At 41.7% G+C, this 19,523-nt stretch overlaps 1 protein-coding gene across 1 annotated transcript in view; it reads left to right on the top strand.

Annotated features, from left to right (window-relative positions):
* The window catches only part of SLIT3 (slit guidance ligand 3), a 475,112-nt gene that overhangs the window by 405,439 nt on the left and 50,150 nt on the right, over positions 1 to 19,523 (top strand). The window contains exons 26-27 of the mRNA XM_008928306.3: positions 726 to 850; positions 15,904 to 16,001. Of these exons, the coding sequence (XP_008926554.3) occupies positions 726 to 850; positions 15,904 to 16,001 (223 nt within the window). The remainder of the gene's footprint in view (positions 1 to 725; positions 851 to 15,903; positions 16,002 to 19,523) is intronic.

The following is a 19,523-nucleotide window of genomic DNA, read 5'->3' as shown; positions in this document are numbered from 1 at the left end:
TTGGTCTGTGTTTGTTTTCCTACTCACTCACAAACATCACTGTTTGTCTGGAAGATTTCTGTTACATATATGAGGTTTGTTAAATGATTTAAATATGGCCATGTGTATTTACTTGAATACATTTACATCTTTGCATATTTGGCTTTTTTTGCATTTTGCCAAGATAGCTGAATGCTGATGATCATTCTTCTGGGCAGAATAGGAAGAAAATAAGTTTTTAGCTTAAGTTAAAAATTAAGAATGGTAGAACACTTTGCACCTAAATATTCCCATAAGCCTCTAACTAAATCTTTCTTGTGCATGTTTTTTATTTATGCTGTTGCATCTGCACTTTCATTCTTGTTATCAGCCATAGAAATGTCAGGTTACAGTTCCCTGGGGGTTGCTGTTGCAGGATTTCCAGCACTGAGAGAAGGAAAAATTGCTGAAAACCAAATATACATATATATATATATATATATATAAACCAGTCTCTGGAGGTTCCCAGAGTGTTTTTTTCAGAGTGTATGTTTGCATCTTCACAATATAAGCATCATTGAGACTTCCCTAGCACTTGATTTAAGCACTTAAAGCCTCTCTGATCCCTGGGAATCCCAGGCTGCTGTGTTTGTGTGTTTGTGCCAGCACAGGGTGAATATTGCTTAGGAAGAAATGTCTGTGTGTGCATGGGAAGTGTCAGTTTTGTACTCCAGTTCTCCATTAATGCATTGTGTCTGCCTTTCCAGAGCCAGCAGATCTCAGTGTTGTGTCCAAGTGCAACCCCTGCCTCTCCAACCCGTGTAGGAACAACGGGACGTGCAGCAGTGACCCAGTGGAGCTTTATCAATGCACTTGCCCTTTTGGTTTCAAGGTATGACCACAAATGAGCTACATGAAAAGCCAGAGCATTTCCCCTTCCCTGCTGGTCTTTTAATTGTTGTACCATGTCAAGTTTAATTATGCACCATGTCAATTTTACAGGCAACTGGGCTCAAAAAATCCCTTACTCGGGCACATTGTGTGTGACTTTTCAGCTCTGCCCCACTACAAATTTTATCCCATGCTACTGGAATTGCATTGCTTTATGCTGTGACCACACAAATCATCCTGAGCAATTTGTTTTAGCTGACCCTGTTTTGAGCAGGTTGGTTGGACTGTACACTCTCCAGAGGTCGCTTCCAACCTTGGGCATTGTCTGATTGTGTAGTGTAGACATCCATACAAAATGGCAAGTTGGGTTTATCTTCCTTTTAGTTTCTTTTCTTCTGCCAGCAACAGGATAACCACTTTATAGGCTTCCAGGCCAAAGAGGAGGCAATTCAGATAAGAATTAAGTGCCAGTCTGGTCTGGGTGACAGAATGTTGGTACCTGCTAGTTGACATCCATCTTACACAGACTGACTAAGAGAAAGGTGATCACTGATCAGACACAACCCCTGACTCAGCTGTCCCTGTCTTTGGAGCACTGATGTCCACAGAGGGGTCTGCACTTGTGAATGCTGTGGATGCCAGGCATTGTGGGCATGCAGTGCCAGCTTACTGATAACACTGGAAAATGGGGAAATCATGTCACTGAGTAATGCAGGCCCTTCAGCACTGATGTACAGCTCCCCTGGTTCACACTGCGTCGTGACAGCTTGAGGGTACCAAGACACTGCCTCAGAGGTGATATAGCTGGAAATCTAACTCAGGAGCCAGTAGCTGAAGGATTAAGTATAAGTAATAAATGAGGCATATGATCTGTTCACAGCCTGGAGGGTTTGGATGTTATGGGCAAAGAAGTAGGCTGCATCCTGCAGACTGGGATTTTATTTGCCTCTTTGGATATTTCCTACAGTCTTGGTCAGTTAAAGCAGATGCTCATAAAACATAAAGTAATAAGAATTATTACTTTGGAAAAAAAAAGAAGGGCAAAAACCAGACATACATGTGGGAAGTAAGCACAAGTATCCATGTGTTACATTTGAGGTAGGATTTAGGAATTAATCGGTCCTGATGATATCACCATTTCCCTTCTCTGTTTGCCTGGGATACATCCCAGAGTAATTGTGGTAGATCCTTGAAACATTGGAAAAAGGGAAGATGTAAAGCTCATTTTTTCTTGGCCCCCACACCTAGTACTCAAGAATAATAACAGTTCCCCTAAATAATTGAAAAAACCATTGGAAATTTCCTGTCATTAAAAGTCATTCTACCCATTGGCATATCAACCAGCAACTTTTCTGGGATCTTAAAAGACCATATTGTCAAAAATTCATTTACTGACACTACTTGATAACAATCTGTTTATCTCCTCGGGTTAACAGAAGAACGACCATTTTAATTTGATATTTAACATAAATTATGTTGAATTCAGATGGGAATTTGAAAAGTAAACTATTTCAGAAATAGCAGGAAAATACATGAATCTTTGTGTACGTCTTACTCTGTAGGGCACATATCATGGAACAGGTACCCAAGCTATTCAAAGTGAAAATTTGTTAGTTATGAGCATCTTCTTTTTTTGTTCTTAGATTTTTGTTTGGTGGTGGTTGGTTTTGGTTTTTTTTTACAGTATTTCTTATTCACAAATTCTCTAGTACAGATTCATTTATACTGCTAGAAGTTTATTAAGTTTATATTTATGAAGGGAGGATAAATTATCAAGAATAACCCTCTGGTGATATCAGCACGTTGTACTGCACATTAAACCTCAGGATGCATCGTTTTCCTTGGAAAGGGTTTTGATAAACACTTGAAGTGACTCAGTTCAGACATCTCAAAGAGCATCCAGCTTTTCTCCTCTCTCACACGCTTTCTCAGGTGACATCAGTGTGGGAATGAAAAACCCAAAAGCACTTGTGAGCTGGTAAGCACCGAGCCCTCAGCCAAGCGTGGCACGGAGCAAACAGACCTGGGCATGGCACTTGGAGCAGGGTTTAAAAATCCTGCCTGGATAACAGCTCAGGGAGAACTGGGGGAAATTTAATAAGCAAAAAGAAAAAAAATAGAAAAGAACCGTGTGTCTTTACCACAGGTTTTTGAATAAAAATGAAGTATGACAGGCCCAAATGCAAACCATATGAAAGGAGCACTCTACCACGCAGTTCTCCACCAGAGATTCATGCTAATTCAATAACAATACCTTGCTTCCTTCTCACCAGCCAGCACCAAACAGCTCAATCCATCTGGAAGCTATTTCCCAGACCTTGATAAATTGCCCTAAATCTGCCCTCTCAGCATTTGTTTTTCCTTGTTTGATGTAGATTTTCAAAAAATCCTGTGTGGAAGAGTGCATCAATAAAGTGAAAAACCCACCCATTTTTTTCAAATGTAAGCTGACGGCTTTATAATGTTCCCTGGGTAGGGACAGACATTACAAACAGTTTTCTGGGGTTCCTGTGCTCATGCCAGCCTTCAGATAAAACCAGTGGGCCAGCCAGCAGAAAGCCACCTAAGTTTCCAGTTGCCAGAATGGTGCCTGATGAATCAGGACATTCTATCAATTAGCTGCATTCTCAAAGGCCTGTACTCTGATTTTCGCTGCCACATTGATGATGACTCCATGTCTGACTTTTCATGCTCACAAAAATGTTTTTGCTGTTGAATGTATACCTTTTATGGGGCTTTTAGCAACGTGCAGTGCTGCCCTTGGTGGTCTGAGTAAGCTTAAAAGTGAGATAAGCCATGGACCACCTGAGCTGCGAGGCCAGAGGGCCCCAGTGGTGTCTGATGAGGACAGAAATAGAGATTGCTCACTCAGGAAGGGGCAAGGCTGTGCTGATAACAATCTTTGCTGCTGCTCTTCCTTTAAAATGAGTGATGAATGTGTGTGCTGTAGATAAGCCATGGTTGAAACAGTGCTGTTGGGGTTGTTCTTTGGGGAGAAAGCCCCAAAGAGTGGGAGCTGGTGGGAAAGTGCCACCTCCAACAACTGGCAGGATCATGGGCAGGAGCTCCAGGGTGCCACCAGTGCTGGCAGGAGGTGGCTCTTCACGTCATGAAACTTGTGTTTTCTTATTAAACACAGACATAGGTGTAATTATCCAGCAGGATTTTTTTTTTTTTTTTTACTCCATAGCATTCTTTGAACGATTATTTAAATAATGTGTGTGGTTTAGATTGTAAAGTGTGATTGCCAGTAGAGAAATGGATCTTTCTTCTGCTGGAAATGCTGCTGGCCACCTGCAGAGCCAGTGTGTGTGAGTGCAGCTGGGGGCTGGTAAATAGATAACAGCACTGTACCAATCCATTTATCCTGCAGAGTGTGTGGCTTTTAAGTATTCCCATTGATATTGCAAAATTGAGTCTATGGGTGTTAGACTTCAACAGAATAATCAAACTTGCAATCAATAAGCCATTGAGAAGGGATTCACTTGAATAGCTGTAGTAAAAATTGAGGTTAGGGAAACCAACACAATGTATTTTGCCATTGCTGCGTTCTGAAAATGCCCTTTTGGGGTTTTTTGGCTGATTTCTGTGTCTTTTATACATCGGGGGTTTTTCTGAAAACTGAGGTAAAAACAAATCAAGGAGAATAATTTCCTTCTTTCGAACAGAATTATTTGTAGAACTGAGGAAATAGTTTAAATTACATCTTTGTTTTATCTGAAATGAAAGAACATTGCCAACCCATAACAGGAAACACAGGGGCTGCCTACAGCCTCTGTGACTGCTCAGGTAAAGGAGCCAGAGCTGCTGGGATGCAGGATGTTTGTCAGCTCTGGGTTCTGCTCTTACTGAAAGCTGTCTGAAAGGGAAAGGGAAGATAGGTACAATTAGCATAGCCCATATCCCACCCTTCAGGCACCAGTTGCTGATGTGTGTCTGTGGCAGTGTTGCTCACTAGGTTTTATCCAAATCTATTCACCTCCCTGTTGAGCTCAGCCAGTGTCCTGACTTTTCCAGCAGCACTGCAGTATCTGGAGGGTTCAGGCAATTTCACCAATCATCCAGAATGACAGATACAATTGGAAAAATCCTGGGTAAAGCTCCTGGGCTTCGGAGAGACAGCACTCTTTGCAGCCAGACTCTTGTGGTGGGAGGCATTACAGTGAAGCCAGAATGATATTTATTGAGGAAGCTGGCTCCAGAGTTCTGCTAGGAATTTGGCTCTTCCCCCTCTCCACCCCCTAGGCCAGGTTTTCATCCCTGGGAACACGGTTGGAAACTGGGGGTCTCAGAACAGAAAGTCTCTGGGATATGCAGGATTCGTGTCTATCCCATGTTGTGCACAGACACAACTAATGTGCCAGCACTTGAGCAGATCAGAGCAGCTGAGCAGAAGCTGTGGCTGCTGAGCACAGGTTATATCAGTGCTGGGTACAGTCTGTGCCACTGGCAGGGACTTGGTGCTGCACTGACTATATCATTCCCTCCTGAGGGTGCACATGGCCTTGCCTTTGCTTGGAGCAGGGGCATGAGAAGTTTGTATTTGCACTTTGCCATGTCAATGGTCTGTAGCATTGCACAAACCATCTGTCAGAGTCCTACAATAATGGCAGTTTGAGGAGAATTCAGCACAGAACTAAGGGGGGTATGGTGGTGTTTGCTCATCCACAGACACTCAGGGCAGCTCTCACAGCTCAAGGGTGAGACAGTGAGGTTGTTGCAATGGGGCAGTTTCTCAGTGATGCTGGTTTGGGTGGGGTTGTGGGGATGTTGTGTGAGCCTGTGCCTACTTTGTTAGGCTAATGCTGCGTGCAAATGTAGCTCCATGCTGCTGTTTCTTTGGATCTGTTAACATATCCGTGTAAGTCCCATATAGATCATTCAGTGCACAAATAAATCCCCAGGTTGGAATTGCAAAGGGAGAAGAAATTGGAAGGAACTCTTCACCCAGCCTGCTCTCATCCACACCAGCCAGGAGAGCAAACACTTCTGCCTTCATGTGTTGCTCTGCCTTGGCCTCTTTCCTCTCCCAGTGTCAGGATTGGGGGTCAGGCAGTGGAATGTCAGATCAGTGCCAAGTTTTCACATGGAGAAATAAGTGCAGCAAAATGCTGCTCGTGTGAGGTGGTTCTGCCTTGAACTTTCATTCTAATAAATTCTCCTGGAGTGTGTGTTTATGTGATCTGGGGTGTTTTATTTTTGTTTGGTAGCTTTAAGCATACTAAAATTACTTATTAATGAATGTTGAAGAAGCATTTTCTACTCATAGTAAAATAAAAGAGAAAGCCTTTAGGGATGAGAGGTAATGGGTGGCCACATAAAGTGAGTAGACCTGTATTTATGTGTGGATTTCTAAGGCAAACACCAGTGTCAGCAGTAGGTGGTTATAATTTCATATAATGCTCCTAGGGCAGAAAAAAACCTGCAGAAATCACAAGAATTTCCCATGTATGCTTATTCTGTAAAACCTACTGTGCATCAGTCAGACTTGTGTTTCTTTCTTTTTGCTCTTTTGGTTTTAGTAGTTCTAAAGAAAATAGAGATTTACATGCAGAAGAGCACAGAAATGAAAGGCTTAGGGAGGGATTACCACCCCAGTTGCTGGCTGAAGGTGTCGAGGCATGAACACACCCACCACAGGCCCTGTAAAAACACACTCACGTGGTGTGGCAGGCCCTAATGAGGGCTCTGAACAATAAAGACAGTTCTGAAGAAGTATTTCAGTTTCTGTCAGGCCAAAGGAAAGCAGATGTTGAGCAGCTTCAGGCATTTGTTGTGTTTGTGCTGTGTCAGAAGTAGCTGAGCAGCTCAGGTGAATGACGAGCTGAGCTGTACCCAGAACTGGGCACTGCCATGTTCATTTTCTTGCCAGTGTGGATTATTCCTCCTCACTCTGTTTTTACTGCTGTTTTTCTAGTCTAGTTCTAAATGCTTGAGGTGACCTGTCTTCCAATTTTTCTTTTTCTATAGGGTAAAGGAGAAGTTTTTATTGGCGTTTAAGCTGAATTTCAGGCTCTTCTTCGTATGTTTGCCTGGTCCTATTACGCTAAACAATAATTTTTCTTCCTCTGTGGTTTGCCTGTAATTCAGGTGATTGCTGGTTGCTATAACTCTGCTTAATCAAGTTCTGTTTAACCAGCTCTTAATTTTCTGCATCCCCCCATTTCCGCGTGATTGGGTCGGTTGACATCGTTGGCCACAGCTCAAAATCCTTATTGTTAGATTTCCTTGTGACTGTCTGTCATCTGTCATCCTTGAGGCTTTCTTGGCACCGATTGCACTTGATGATATGGCTTTTTGGGTTTCTTTTGTTGTCCAAGAACACGAGCGGAGATTGTCCCTGGGAGGCTGATTGCCTTATTTTCTCCTTTCCTTTGGGGGTGATGGAGTTGGTGAACTTGCTACAAGCAGGCTAAAATGAAAACTTCATCATGTGAGAGTAAACTCTCTCTTGTTAACAGAAATGACCTAATGCCAGACTAGCTTGAGAATTAGTAGGTGAGTGAGTAGGGTGAGTGCACAGACACTCCAGGTGAAGTTGTCCCAAAGCTCTCTGACAGTGTCAGGCTCCAGCTCTGAGCTGGTGCAGGGCACACCCCTCACCCTGTGGGTCCCCTCCTCGTGCTGCTGAGCACCTCTGAAATAACTGCTGTGTCTGTCTCATTATCACAGTGGGCAGGTTTCATGTCTTTGATAGTCTGAAAAACCCCTGTGCCTGCCTGGGTTACCTGTCACTGCCAGCCACTATCAGATGGATGCTAGAAAGGAGTGCTGGTATCTCTGAGCTGGAAGCCTTGGAGGGGAAGCTTTGCAGAGCTTCCACGAGCAGAACAGATTATACTGGCATTTTTGCTGATATAACTTGTATTTCAGTGTGAGACCCTTTATCAGCACAGAGCTGTTGCAAACCAAAAGCCTGAATCCTTAACAAACAGGGATACACCAGCAGAAGGATCTTCAAAGGGCCTGTGAATCTTCCAGCATCTTTAGCTCTATTTATTTCAGAAATCTAGTGAGCTCTTTGAAGAGATTTTTTTAATCATCTAAGCCCATGTTAGGTTTCCTTGGGTTCCTGCTTGTAGTGTGTCCCTCCTCTCCGTATTCATAGTTAATTTAAAATACAACAATTATATTTTATTTTATTTCTTAAATGTCATTGATGGTATTTTTGTTTTCTATACAAATGTCCAATCTTTATAACTTTCTCTACTGAGTTCACGTTAAAAGAGAGGCCTTGAAAGGGAAAGTTTTATCACTGCAACATTTATTTTAAAATAAACAGGCCCTGAAGGTGCTCAGAGCACTTCTCAATTGTGAATCTTGGTTGAAGTAGGGACTACTTATAAAATATTCAGTGTTGGGTTTACGGCAAATATTTTGGGTTGGATTTTATGTATAGAGTCCACCCTGTACAAAATTAACTCTATTCAGTGTCTCTAATTTTCTTCTGCATCTTCCAAAACATTCACAGAGTGGTCTGCATCAGCCAGTTGTAACCTTGGAAGCTCTAGAGCATCTGCCTCATCCAGTTTGGCACCTCCAGACTCATTTCAGACACGTGCCATGTGAATTGACTCCGTGATGGATTAATGACATTGATTAAAAGCCCAAAAGACCACTGAAACCCAAAGTGCTTATGTAAGGAGAGGTTTGGAAGGGCAATCAGGATTTATGTGGTAATGAATATAATTACAAAATAAACCTCAGATGTCCACAGAGAATTAAATCCCATACTCATAGGAGAAGAACCAGAGTTTTTAAAAAATAATATGATGAATCCTTGCACTTTGACTTTGACAGACAAATTCCTGATTACTCGCTACAGAGGTAATGGAAGGTGCATTATACCCTGGAGGATCATAAATCTTTCTGATTTAAATAAAATGAGGCCTAAGAGAGCAGAGTTTGCCTAATTTACTATAAATTGACAATTGTGATTTATTAACAAGGACAAGGGAGTCAGTGCTGCTGCCATGGCCAATTGTTGTTTAATCAGATGCCAGGTGAACCTAGGCTGGCACAGGAGGTAACTCCACAGTGCTGAAGATGGTGGGGTGTAAATGTTGTCAGTGGTTTTGCTTCAGACAGTAACACTGGGAAGGTTTGCAGAGGGAGTTAAATCAGCCCAGTGGTGGGAGGGGCAGCACAAGAACAATATCAGAGTATCTTCTTTTCATACCCACCTTCTGTGCCATTTAGCAACTAGGATGTCTCATGATGGTTGTGAGCAGCAGGTGACTTTGTTGATGTTTTGATGTGTCAGTGTAAGTGCAGCTGTATAAACAAAGATGTACTAAAAAAAAAATAAATCAGATAATTCTAGGTAAATTCAGATTAATGTTAAAACTCTTTTTTCTAAACTGGAAGTGGATGAAATTAATTAATTTTTCATGTTAAATTAATCGTATTTTAAGCAGCAACCCTCAGAAGGTACATTTTTACAGAAGGTACATTTCCCTCAGAAGGGATGAAGAGAAACAGTTAATTCATCCCCACTGTGGGTGCCCTAACCTGAGGTGTGGGTGTCTGTAGCAAGGTCTGTGTTCTGAAGGAGGAGTCACAGATTTTTGTGAACAACAGATGATCAAAATCTTTCAACTTCCACCTGGCAATCTAAAAGCAATCTGATCCAAAATTACTGTGATATTATCCAAGCCTTGCCAAATAATTTGTATATATCCCTAAGCAGATGGGTCTGATGCACACCCCGCCAGCTCTTCTCATCGTTTGACCTTGCCAATGAGCTTCATCTTTTCCAAATTGAGGTTTAGCCATTATGTCTATGGCAAGGCAGAGCATAAACAAGGAAACAGTATCACCTGGACCTACTGAAGAGCTTCATACTACTGTATACAGATATCAGGGTGTCAGCTGTTCTACATATCTCTTAATATCAGTGCAGTCAGGAAATCATTTTCAAATGGCTCCAGTGGTAAAATAACAGTAATTCCAAATACTGTATTTTTTAGCCCTTCCTGCAAAATAATTTAAGTTAATTTTATATTTCAAAATTAGTTTCATTCTTCACTTGGTTTGCAACATCTCTGACCATTTGGTAGCCAAGTATTCCCCTCCCAAAGCTGTGTTTGCTGAGGTGTCCATCAAGTCCTTCATGCTGCAGTCAGCTCAACATGGCATGCCAGCTTCCAAACCTTCCTTTAAGATTTGCATGTAAAACGTCCTTTTCATGATCCCATTATAGCAAATAATGTGTTCCTTTGCCTTGAAAGGCTCTTGAAATACACAGCTGGGCATAGAAGTGGAGAGAATTTTTCCTAGCAAACTTGTGGCTTAGTGTATTGGCCTTGAGGCTGAATTCATAGCATCGTGTTTCCTTGGTCAATTGTGCAAAATTATTCCTGTTTTTTCTTTATATTTATGGCTGATAAATGTACTTATCACAGGGAAACTGCTGAGTACCTCATTCTTATTTTCTGCCTTAACTGTCTACTGGAGTTGAAGTTTATGTGATAAAGCTTTGTTTGTGAGATACCTCCTTCCCTTCCTGGCCTGGAAAATTTCAGTTTACTCTCCAATTTTGACTATCTTTGACAGGGGGATAAAGGTTTCAAATGGTGAAAGAAGACACTTCTAAAAATGCCATTAGAAATTAGCATCAGTTTATACCCTATTGGATAGCTGTATGGCATAACTTTTGAAAACCCTTTGATCACAGTTCTCACTTTACTGAGCATGAAAGTAAAACTAAAAAAAAAATACATTCAAAATTTCAAACTGAATTTTTTTTTCTGTGCTGAGTGTCCATGTCTTCTGTTATTTCTGGTGGGTTTTTTTTCCCCCTCCCATCTCATCTCATTCTTTTATATGAAGAATCAGGAATCATGACTTGCTTACACACCATGTTTAACCCTTCACTCTGCTGTTGGACCTGTGCAGGTCTAATATATGAGCAGGTCCCACTGGCACATGCAGATGTGTTGGTAACACTCGAGTGTGTTTATATCTGTGTACACCAGAATAGTTCAGAAAAACTGATGAAATACTTGCCAAGCTCTGTGGAAGCAGAGCAGAGCTCTACATAGTGGCTTCAAATGTCCATTTATTCTTATTTCCCAAGATTAGGAGGTTGAAATTTGAAAGCTGTAAATTCGAATAACATTCCTGAATATGCTCATGGAACACATTGTACTTCTCATTTATCCTTCTGTGAATTTTCCTTCCAGCCTATCACGAAGTGGAAGATTTACTAAACTTTTTCCTTTAATGTAATGATTTCTTATTAACTTCTGACCAGGACACCCATAAGACAAGTGTTTCAATGCTTATGAGAGTGAGAGTTGGATGTGGATGCATTACTCCCACTATTAGGAATGTAAAGGACAGAGTGTGCAGTGCAGGATCTTTGTAGCTGGTAATTTTGTCTGTTTACCCTAAAAGCTTTAGCTTTATTTAGACCCTGATAATTAAGTTGTTTATGAAAACTTCCTAGTTCTTAATTTAAAGTCTCTATCAACTATATTTGTCTTCATCTAGTATTTTTACCAAACACATGAACGCTCCCATCTGTTCTCCACATATACCATCTAAATAAAATTTATTATGAACACATTGTATGCTGTTAACAACTCGAATAAACTTTGGTATTTCTTTTGTATAGCTCATTTTTCCAGCGTGCTGGGAAACACTGTAGTCATTGAACAGGGCTGTAATTAGCTGGAAAGAGGTCTCCCTATTCACAAACCATTGAAGTTGGACAGACTTCTGCCTGTCTGCAGGTGTCTTCCTCGCTGCCTGGATCACGTTTCTCCTGCAGTCAGCAGTGATGGTTTTATACACCAGGAGGTTTCAACCTTCTGCCTGTGGTGAGCTCTGTGCTGCTGCCTCTTAACTGTGCCCACTGCTGTGAGAAACGGGTGAAGGATCATGTTAAGATGGACAGAGTTCAAATCTCTGCCATGTGAACGTGGATGAAGCTCTCAGTCTCCACAGACAACACTAATTAATGAAATTTAATTTTAAAAATATCATTGCAGTAGTTGATACAGTGTCAAAGCAAATGAGTGCTTTTTTAAACTGCATTATCCCTTATTTGTCCTGCTGAGGTCTTTATTAGTTTTTTGCTACTTGTTCTTGGGTGTTTTACTGATCATGGTGTAATGTTCCCAGTATTGGATACTTGTAAAGCCTGGAATTTGGCACAGCAGTGCTGAGGAACAGCTTGTAGATACACGAATGCCCAGTAAGGGTAATTTTAAACAAAGAACTGACACTTTATGGTGGATAGTTCTGTTTTCATTCACTGAAATATGGAGCTGGAAAAAGTCTGGACCAGCTGAGGTACTTCAGCTTTAAAAAAACAGCTGGACTCTGAACATATATGTCTTCTAATAAGTTGCAGAGATTTCCTGTTTCAACGCCTAAACTGTTTCTCTTCCACAGAAAATGAGAAAAAAATATATAGAAGTGTTTTGGATCTGATACCTTCCTATCACACTAGACAAAAATTTATTGCATCCTAAAAAAGCTCTAGAAGTAAAATATTGCACACAGAGGGACCTTCATCCTCTTTCTCTGAATTGCTGAGACAGTCCTATCTTCTTGCCTGTCCTTGAAACAAAGTCTGCACCTCTTTTTCTGATTCAGACTTCATTAAGGGGCTCTTTAGTCTTGAAGCAAATAGACAATATTCTCCTTTGTAACAATAGTTATTTCCAAGTAATGTAATTCAAGGAGTATTTCCCAACTCACAGACAAATTAATTTTAGTGATGCTTGACAGCAGTTCCATTTTTCCAGTAAGAACAGTCTTACTGTAAATTGAGACTGGAGAATTGCATTATTCATTTGAAAGATGTTTCTAGAATGTCTTTAGGCTCTTCTGGGTAGGGACAGTCTCATATAGAAATAAAATGGCCTTACTTTGCTGTAGATTTATTAGTACCACTATTTTCTGCAGCTTCTCTCCTTTCAGAATTCTTTGTTTTCATAGCCTTCTGTGTTTGGGAAGTTGTACTTGTTTTGTGGGATCACAATGTGCTATTGATAAAGTCAACTCAGAGAAGATAATCCTTGGAGAAGGATTAAGTGTTGTTTGCCCATTTATTACAATGAGTAAACTGAGTCAGAGAGTCTCTAATTTTCCTAAAGCCACATAGCAACTTAGTGTTGCAATTAAGTTTGGCTCAGCAGCAGATACTGATGGGTTTTCCTGCTGCCTGAGGCCCAAGAAGCTGATAATTCAGCCATGTTCAGTACAGGAATGAGAGCTGAGTCTGTCATGCAAAATTTCATGTGCCAGTGTGAGAGACTTGCTCTCATTTTAACATTTATCTTTATTAAATTTTTACAAGAATATTCAAATTAATCTAAGGAGTTACAGTAGAACTGATGGGACTGTTTTACATGGTGTTCAATTGTGACAAAAACTTTCAGAAAAAAACAAATGCTTTGCTTCTTGCTATGCTTGGCTGCAAAGGGATTAATATTTTAGTGATACAGGGATGAAGAATTCATATGAAACAGAAGTAACTGATATCTGAGACAGGGACATGGGAAAAATGTAATAACCAGCATCTTCCAGCTACACTCCAGTAAGGTGGTAAAGAGCCAGGATTCACAAGACAGATGGACAGAAGAGGGGCAGTGTTGGAGAAAGGTGGGAGCAGAGCAGTGTTGGTGCTGCATGGCTCTCATCCACACAGCGCTGCGGGGCCACATGGCGCCGAAATAAAACCTGCAGGAGCTTCCCTCAGCGCCTTCCCAGTTCTTCCCTGAGACATTTGGGGACTCAGGATTTCAAATGGAGAAGGACAGGCTGTTTGGCAAAGGCAGCATGGATGAAGCAGAAAGCCTTTGTGCCAGGGCTTGGGTGAGGTCCTCACGTGCTGCCTGCACTGCTGTGCTGGGCATGAACTCACAGCCCGGCAGGGGGGTGGCCAGGTCTTTCTGTTGTTCTTTGGAAACGCTTCTCTTTTGATTCAGCTATGGAAAAAGGCTGTCCCTCTTTCCCTGTGTTGGCAGGAATTTTTAAAATGCAAAGCTGCTTCTCCTCGCTCTGGGGAATGCTGGAGACAGAGCCTCAGGAAATACAGCGCTGTTAACAAAGCTCCTCTGTGGTGTTGGATGAAAGTATAATTTAACATGTAAAGTGTAATATGTATAGTGCTGAATCCGTGGGCCGAGGCCAACAGTGTGAGGTTCAATAAGGTGAAGTGCTGACTCCTGCACTTGGGTCACAACAGGTCACAACAACCCCCTGCAGCGCTACAGGCTGGGAAAAGAGTGGCTGGAAAGATGCCTGGGGGGAAAAGACCTGGGGGTGCTGGTCAGCAGTAGCTGAACATGAGCCAGGGAGTGCCCAAGTGGGCAAGAAGGCCAATGGCACCTGGCCTGTATCAGGAGTAGTGTGGCCAGCAGGACCAGGGCAGTGATGACTGTTCCTCTTCCCTGGGCACTGCTGAGGCCCCACAAATCCTGGGGTCAGTTCTGGGCCCCTCACTACAGGGAGGGCACTGAGGTGCTGGAGCATGTCCTGAGAAGGGCAGCATTGCTGGGGAGGGTCTGGAGAGTCAGGGATATGAGGAGCAGCTGAGGGAGCTGGGGGGGCTCAGCCTGGAGAAAAGGAAGCTCAAGGGGGACCTTCTGGCTCCCCGAAACTCCCTGACAGGAGTGGGGGGTCAGGCTCTGCTCCCAGGGAACAAGGGACAGGACAAGGGGAAATGGCCTCAAGTTGTGCCAGGGGAGGTTCGGGTTTGGCATCAGGAAGAATTTCTTCACTGAAAGGGTGGTCAGGCACTGGAAGGGGCTGCCCAGGGAGGTGGTGGAGTGCCCATCCCTGGAGGTGTCCAAGGGATGACTGGACATGGCACTCAGTGCTCTGGGCTGGCTGGCAAGGCAGTGATCAGTCAAAGGTTGGGCTCGATAATCTCAGAGGTCTTTTCCAGCCTAAATGATTCTGACTATAATTTTCAATACTACTAATACACAAATATTGCAACTCTACACATTGATGTCACAGGCTGGGATCTGCCTACTTTGTTTAGCAACTTAGAAATCATTGCTACTCCTGTTAAGTACAAGGTAAAGAATGATTTTAAACCAAGACAAAAAAAACCAACAGTCTGGGTTGAACTAATATATTTCCCAAGATATTTTTCTCAACTTGACTGCAGTCATCTACCAGCTTTCCAGCAGATGAGCTGGCAGAGGGCTGCTGCTAACAGGATCTTTGGTAGGAAGAGTAGAGCCATCTCTTTAACTTCTTGTGATTGCAGAGGTCTCTTAAGTATTGAGACTTTCAGGTGGCTTTACTCCACCCTACTCTGTGAATAACTGAAAAGCAAGACCAAAATTTTCGATGTATTTGCCCATTTCACAAAGAGCATGTTCTAATCAGCAGAATACAATGATCAGAGACATATGTCTGTGCCTTGAAGGGCCAATAAAAGTAACAGAGGAGGTTGCTCAAGCTGGTGAGGCTCAGCTGGAGCTGATGTATGTTTTAAGGCAACCTTTAAGAAGGGAACTGATCCAATGATGATATCTCAAACAGGATTCGGTGTGTTCTGTGCAGAAATTCAAACTCAGCTCCCATGACATAAAGGAACTTTCCCCTGTGGGTTCTGACAACTCTCAGTAATGAGCACAGTGTGTTGTTGCAGTGTTTAACTGAGCACTTGGTAAATGCAGCTGATGAGTGCTGGCTCCACATGGGCTTGTGCTGTGTGTGGCCTCCTGCTTACCTTTGGTTGTGATTCTTTCTTTTCATTGTGACTAACATTGAAGTGTGTTAGAGTAATGGTGAAACCAGCTGTTTCCTTAAAACAGCCTAATGAAAGAGTTCATTGAAATCTTGAAACCGAAACGATGCCAAGATACCCACCAGTCCCCTTGGTCAGAACACTTGCCCTGCCCAAATTCTCCCTGAAGTGATGAATATATCTGATCATCAATAAAGAACATTAGGTGATGTGATGGGTCTGAAGACCACAGACCTCCTGTAAGTGGTGCCACGAGCAGAGTGAGGGAGCAAGAGACATTGATTCAGATGGCATGACTCCTACTAACCTTGTTTCTTTTGAATTTTCCCAAATAGGGTCGAGACTGCAGTGTGCCCATTAATTCTTGCATTCAAAACCCATGTCAGAATGGAGGGACCTGCCACCTCACCGAGGCAAATAAAGATGGATTCAGGTAGTAGCACAAATTTCATTTAAAATGAGATGACAAAATTAAATGTGTCTCTACTTTGCATTACTGAGCTGTAATGGCTACTTCGTAGAAACTGCTGCATGTGACACTTATATTTGTATTACAGAATAATTAATCTGGTTTCATTGGTGTGACATATCATTTCCTGTGAAACCTCCTTATTTCTTTATAATGGAATATACACTTAAGAGCTGTTTTGAGCAGTCTCCCTGATCTGCATTGTCTTATCTGTATCCTAATTTTCCTTGGGGCATTTCAATCCCACATCTAGCTGTTTTTGTATTTGTAAAGTGAGCATCTGTTGCTTGACAACGTGATGCAAAATGTTTTCATAACTGAAGAATCTTGTAGACAAACAGGCTTTAAAGAAACAATTAAAAAGCGTGGGGAGATTGCCACATCTTGAATGTTGTGCCTGCAGGAGAACAACCTCTGCAGCTGAATATTGCAGATTTTAGTTTGCCTGGTTAAGACAGTTGTAACATAGGTGGGGATACTCCAAGAGAAGTGCAGAAATTTTCATGAGGTAGCTGGGAGATCTGTGCTGCTACAGGCACTATTTCACAACTGAAAACATACAGGTTTGAGGCTTTGGTCGCTGGTTGTCATGAAAGTTGATAGAGAATTTCTTTTTAAAGAAGAGCTGCTGAAATTTTCATAGATTTGGTCCTCAGCATTTATGGTGTTTCTTGCAAAACAAGAAGCAGAAAATGGAAGAAATGCCCCAAAGCTCCTCTGTCTCTGTGTGTGGTTGTGCTGCTTGACAGACTCCAGAGATTTTGGTGAAACCATTGCTCTGATCTGATGTACCTCCTCTTGATTCAATTTTAGCAGGTCCAGCAATTTTTGGAGTAAAAGTTCAGGTTTAGTTTCTGCTTCAGAGAAATAAAGGTCTGGTGGTCTTCAGTTCCAATTCCTTTTCTAGTCACCCTCATGTAATAATGTTTAGATAGCTTTTATCAGCTTTTGCCAAAGCAAAATTGTACCATATTAGAATATCTGGGTTTTGTCACTCAGGACTCATTTTTCAAAAATACAGCTGATACTAAAAATGTAATAGTAAAACATTTTAAAATATCCATAATACGAGAATGAAAGGCTCCAGTTTATATTTTGGATTGGGTTTTTCTTCAGCATTTTTATTTTGTCCCGTGGTAGAAAATAAAAAGGTTTGAATGACCTGAAATAAAAGCCACTTCTGAATTTTTCTCATGAAGAATTATACAATTTCAGAGGCTTTGCCTCAGTTCCAAATGAGCATTGTTTTTGAGATCCTTTATAAAACTGCAGGGGTGGTTTTGTTGCTTAACAGCATTCAAGGCTTTTTAGGGAAGGTTTCTGCTTTTATAGTTATTTATATAGTTTCAGTTGGTCTAATAAAAGGCACATAAAACCATATCTCATCAAAATCTTGCTGCATAAAATTGAATGTTCAGCATAGCTCTATTTTCTCCTTGTTTTTAATTCAATCAGTCTATAGCCACTGTGGGTCTGGAGCACTGTGGAGCTTTGGCTGGGGAGAAATGTGGTGCGGGGATGGAACAGTTGGGTGACAGGGAAGAAAAAGAAACATTTTGAGATTGGATTTGGTTGGTTGGGTTGGGGTTTTTTGGTGGGAAATCTCTCCAGTGGATGGCAGCAGTCAGAGTTACATGCACATAAATTGTGTTCATCAAGATGGGAAAGCATTGCCTTTAGATTATAGGCTGTGAGGAAGTGGATGTCAAAAGCATTTTCATGAGAGGCCTCCTTGGATTTTTTTGTTGTGTGGCCTGTAAAAGAAATTATATCTTCTGTATATTCTCTTCCCTAGGGAAATATATTCATACACAAGCCCTGCTGCCAAACTTGTCAAATCTTTACTCTTGTAAAAAGGAAACTTAAGCCAAAGCTTTCTCCCTATGAAATGCCAAGCAGTTTAACTCTCAAGTTCCTGTAGCCTTAGACAAAAAAGCCACCATTTTAAATAATGCTGAGGTGGTGATGTTCCCCCAAAGACAGGAAACTCTTAGTTTTGGCTGAGATTCCAGCCCGACTCGCCCCGCTGTGCCTGGTCCCCACAAGGGCTCACAGCAGCAGGGGACTGAGGCGCTCAGGTTTGCTGGAACAGCAGATCCTGGAGGGACAGCAAAGGGCAAAGGTTCAGCTGGAGTTATTCCATCTTCTTTTACCCTTGTACTTGTTCAATCCTGAGTAATTTCAAATTCTCTTTCTTCGAGTAGGCGCGAACTCTGCGCTAAGGGACAGATAAGTGACACCGTGTGGCTCAGAACACTGGAGACATCAAGCTCTTCCTCCCTTTGAATTGTTCTAATCTAATCTATGTCTTCCCTGACAAAAAAAGTTGCCAAAAAAGAGTCACTTATTGAGACTGATAAAAAAGATGGTCAGTCAGACATGTCCCGGTGGTTTAGCATTCCTGGGAGCGAGGCTTTGGCAGGAGGCAGAGCTGTCAGCTCTGCTTCACTTTTAGCCACAGGCAGCAGCTGATCTCCGATAACCTGTGGGGCTGGGAAACAACTGCTCTGGGTTATTTTAACTTTTCTCCACATAAAACCTCCCTCCGTTTCCCAGATCAGGGTTTTTTTGTTTTTTTGTTTTTTTTTAGCTTTTTCCACAAACTTAAAGTTCCCTCATAAATGTAAAATCCTGGAACTGATTAACTGCCTAGTGTTAATTCTGCCTAGTTCAAGGAAAAACATTGCACTTCCAGACTCGCAGGCTACTCCTTTGGGATACAGACATAAAAAGCTTCTTTACCAAGAAATTGTAATAGTCCTGAAAGAATTTACTATCTCTGTTTAAAAGCTGATTTTTTTTTTGAAACTTGATACACTGTATGTATATATATTAATATAAACATATGTTAAATGATTTCATTAGAGTTTATTTAAAAAAATCAAATATAGCAAACTTACAAAATTGCCAGCTTAAAAAAAACTTACAGAATACTTCAGCTGCGAAAGTTTACCCCAAAAATGTTGTCATTGTCATTAAGTTTTGTGTTCCCTTGCACCTTCATGAGGATAGTGGGATTTTATTTTGGGCTTTTTAGGGGGAGGGGAAAACACACCAGTCCCTAAACAGGAGGAACAGGGAATCTGAACCTTTACGTGATCACAGCATCTTAGAAAACAGTTCTTTCCTGCATGGCTCCATTATTTCCAAGGTCCACATGAAATGCTGTCTCACAGGGATTCACTGTTGAGTCACTACAAAGTTTTCATCATTGTCCCTGGAATTCATTTTCTCTCTCGGTCAGCTGGAACCCAAGTTTGATGACCTTCCAGTCACTCAGCAGACTTCATTTTTCTTCTAAGCTTTTTCTGGGAGAATACATACAAGCAGTCCCAAACTGCAACTCTTTCAACATGTGGTTCAGTCCGAGTCCCAAGTGGTGTGTTTTATCTTTTAATTTCAGGCCTCGTATCTGGCACATTTGAATGCAAATCAAAATAAAGAATCACACGTAAGCAGTAATGTAAAGACTCCTTATAATACACA

Source organism: Manacus vitellinus, unplaced genomic scaffold, assembly GCF_001715985.3.
Source record: "Manacus vitellinus isolate BGI_N305 unplaced genomic scaffold, ASM171598v3 scaffold_25_pilon, whole genome shotgun sequence".
Taxonomy (NCBI): domain Eukaryota; kingdom Metazoa; phylum Chordata; class Aves; order Passeriformes; family Pipridae; genus Manacus; species Manacus vitellinus.
This window is presented reverse-complemented; position numbering and strand designations above follow the sequence as displayed.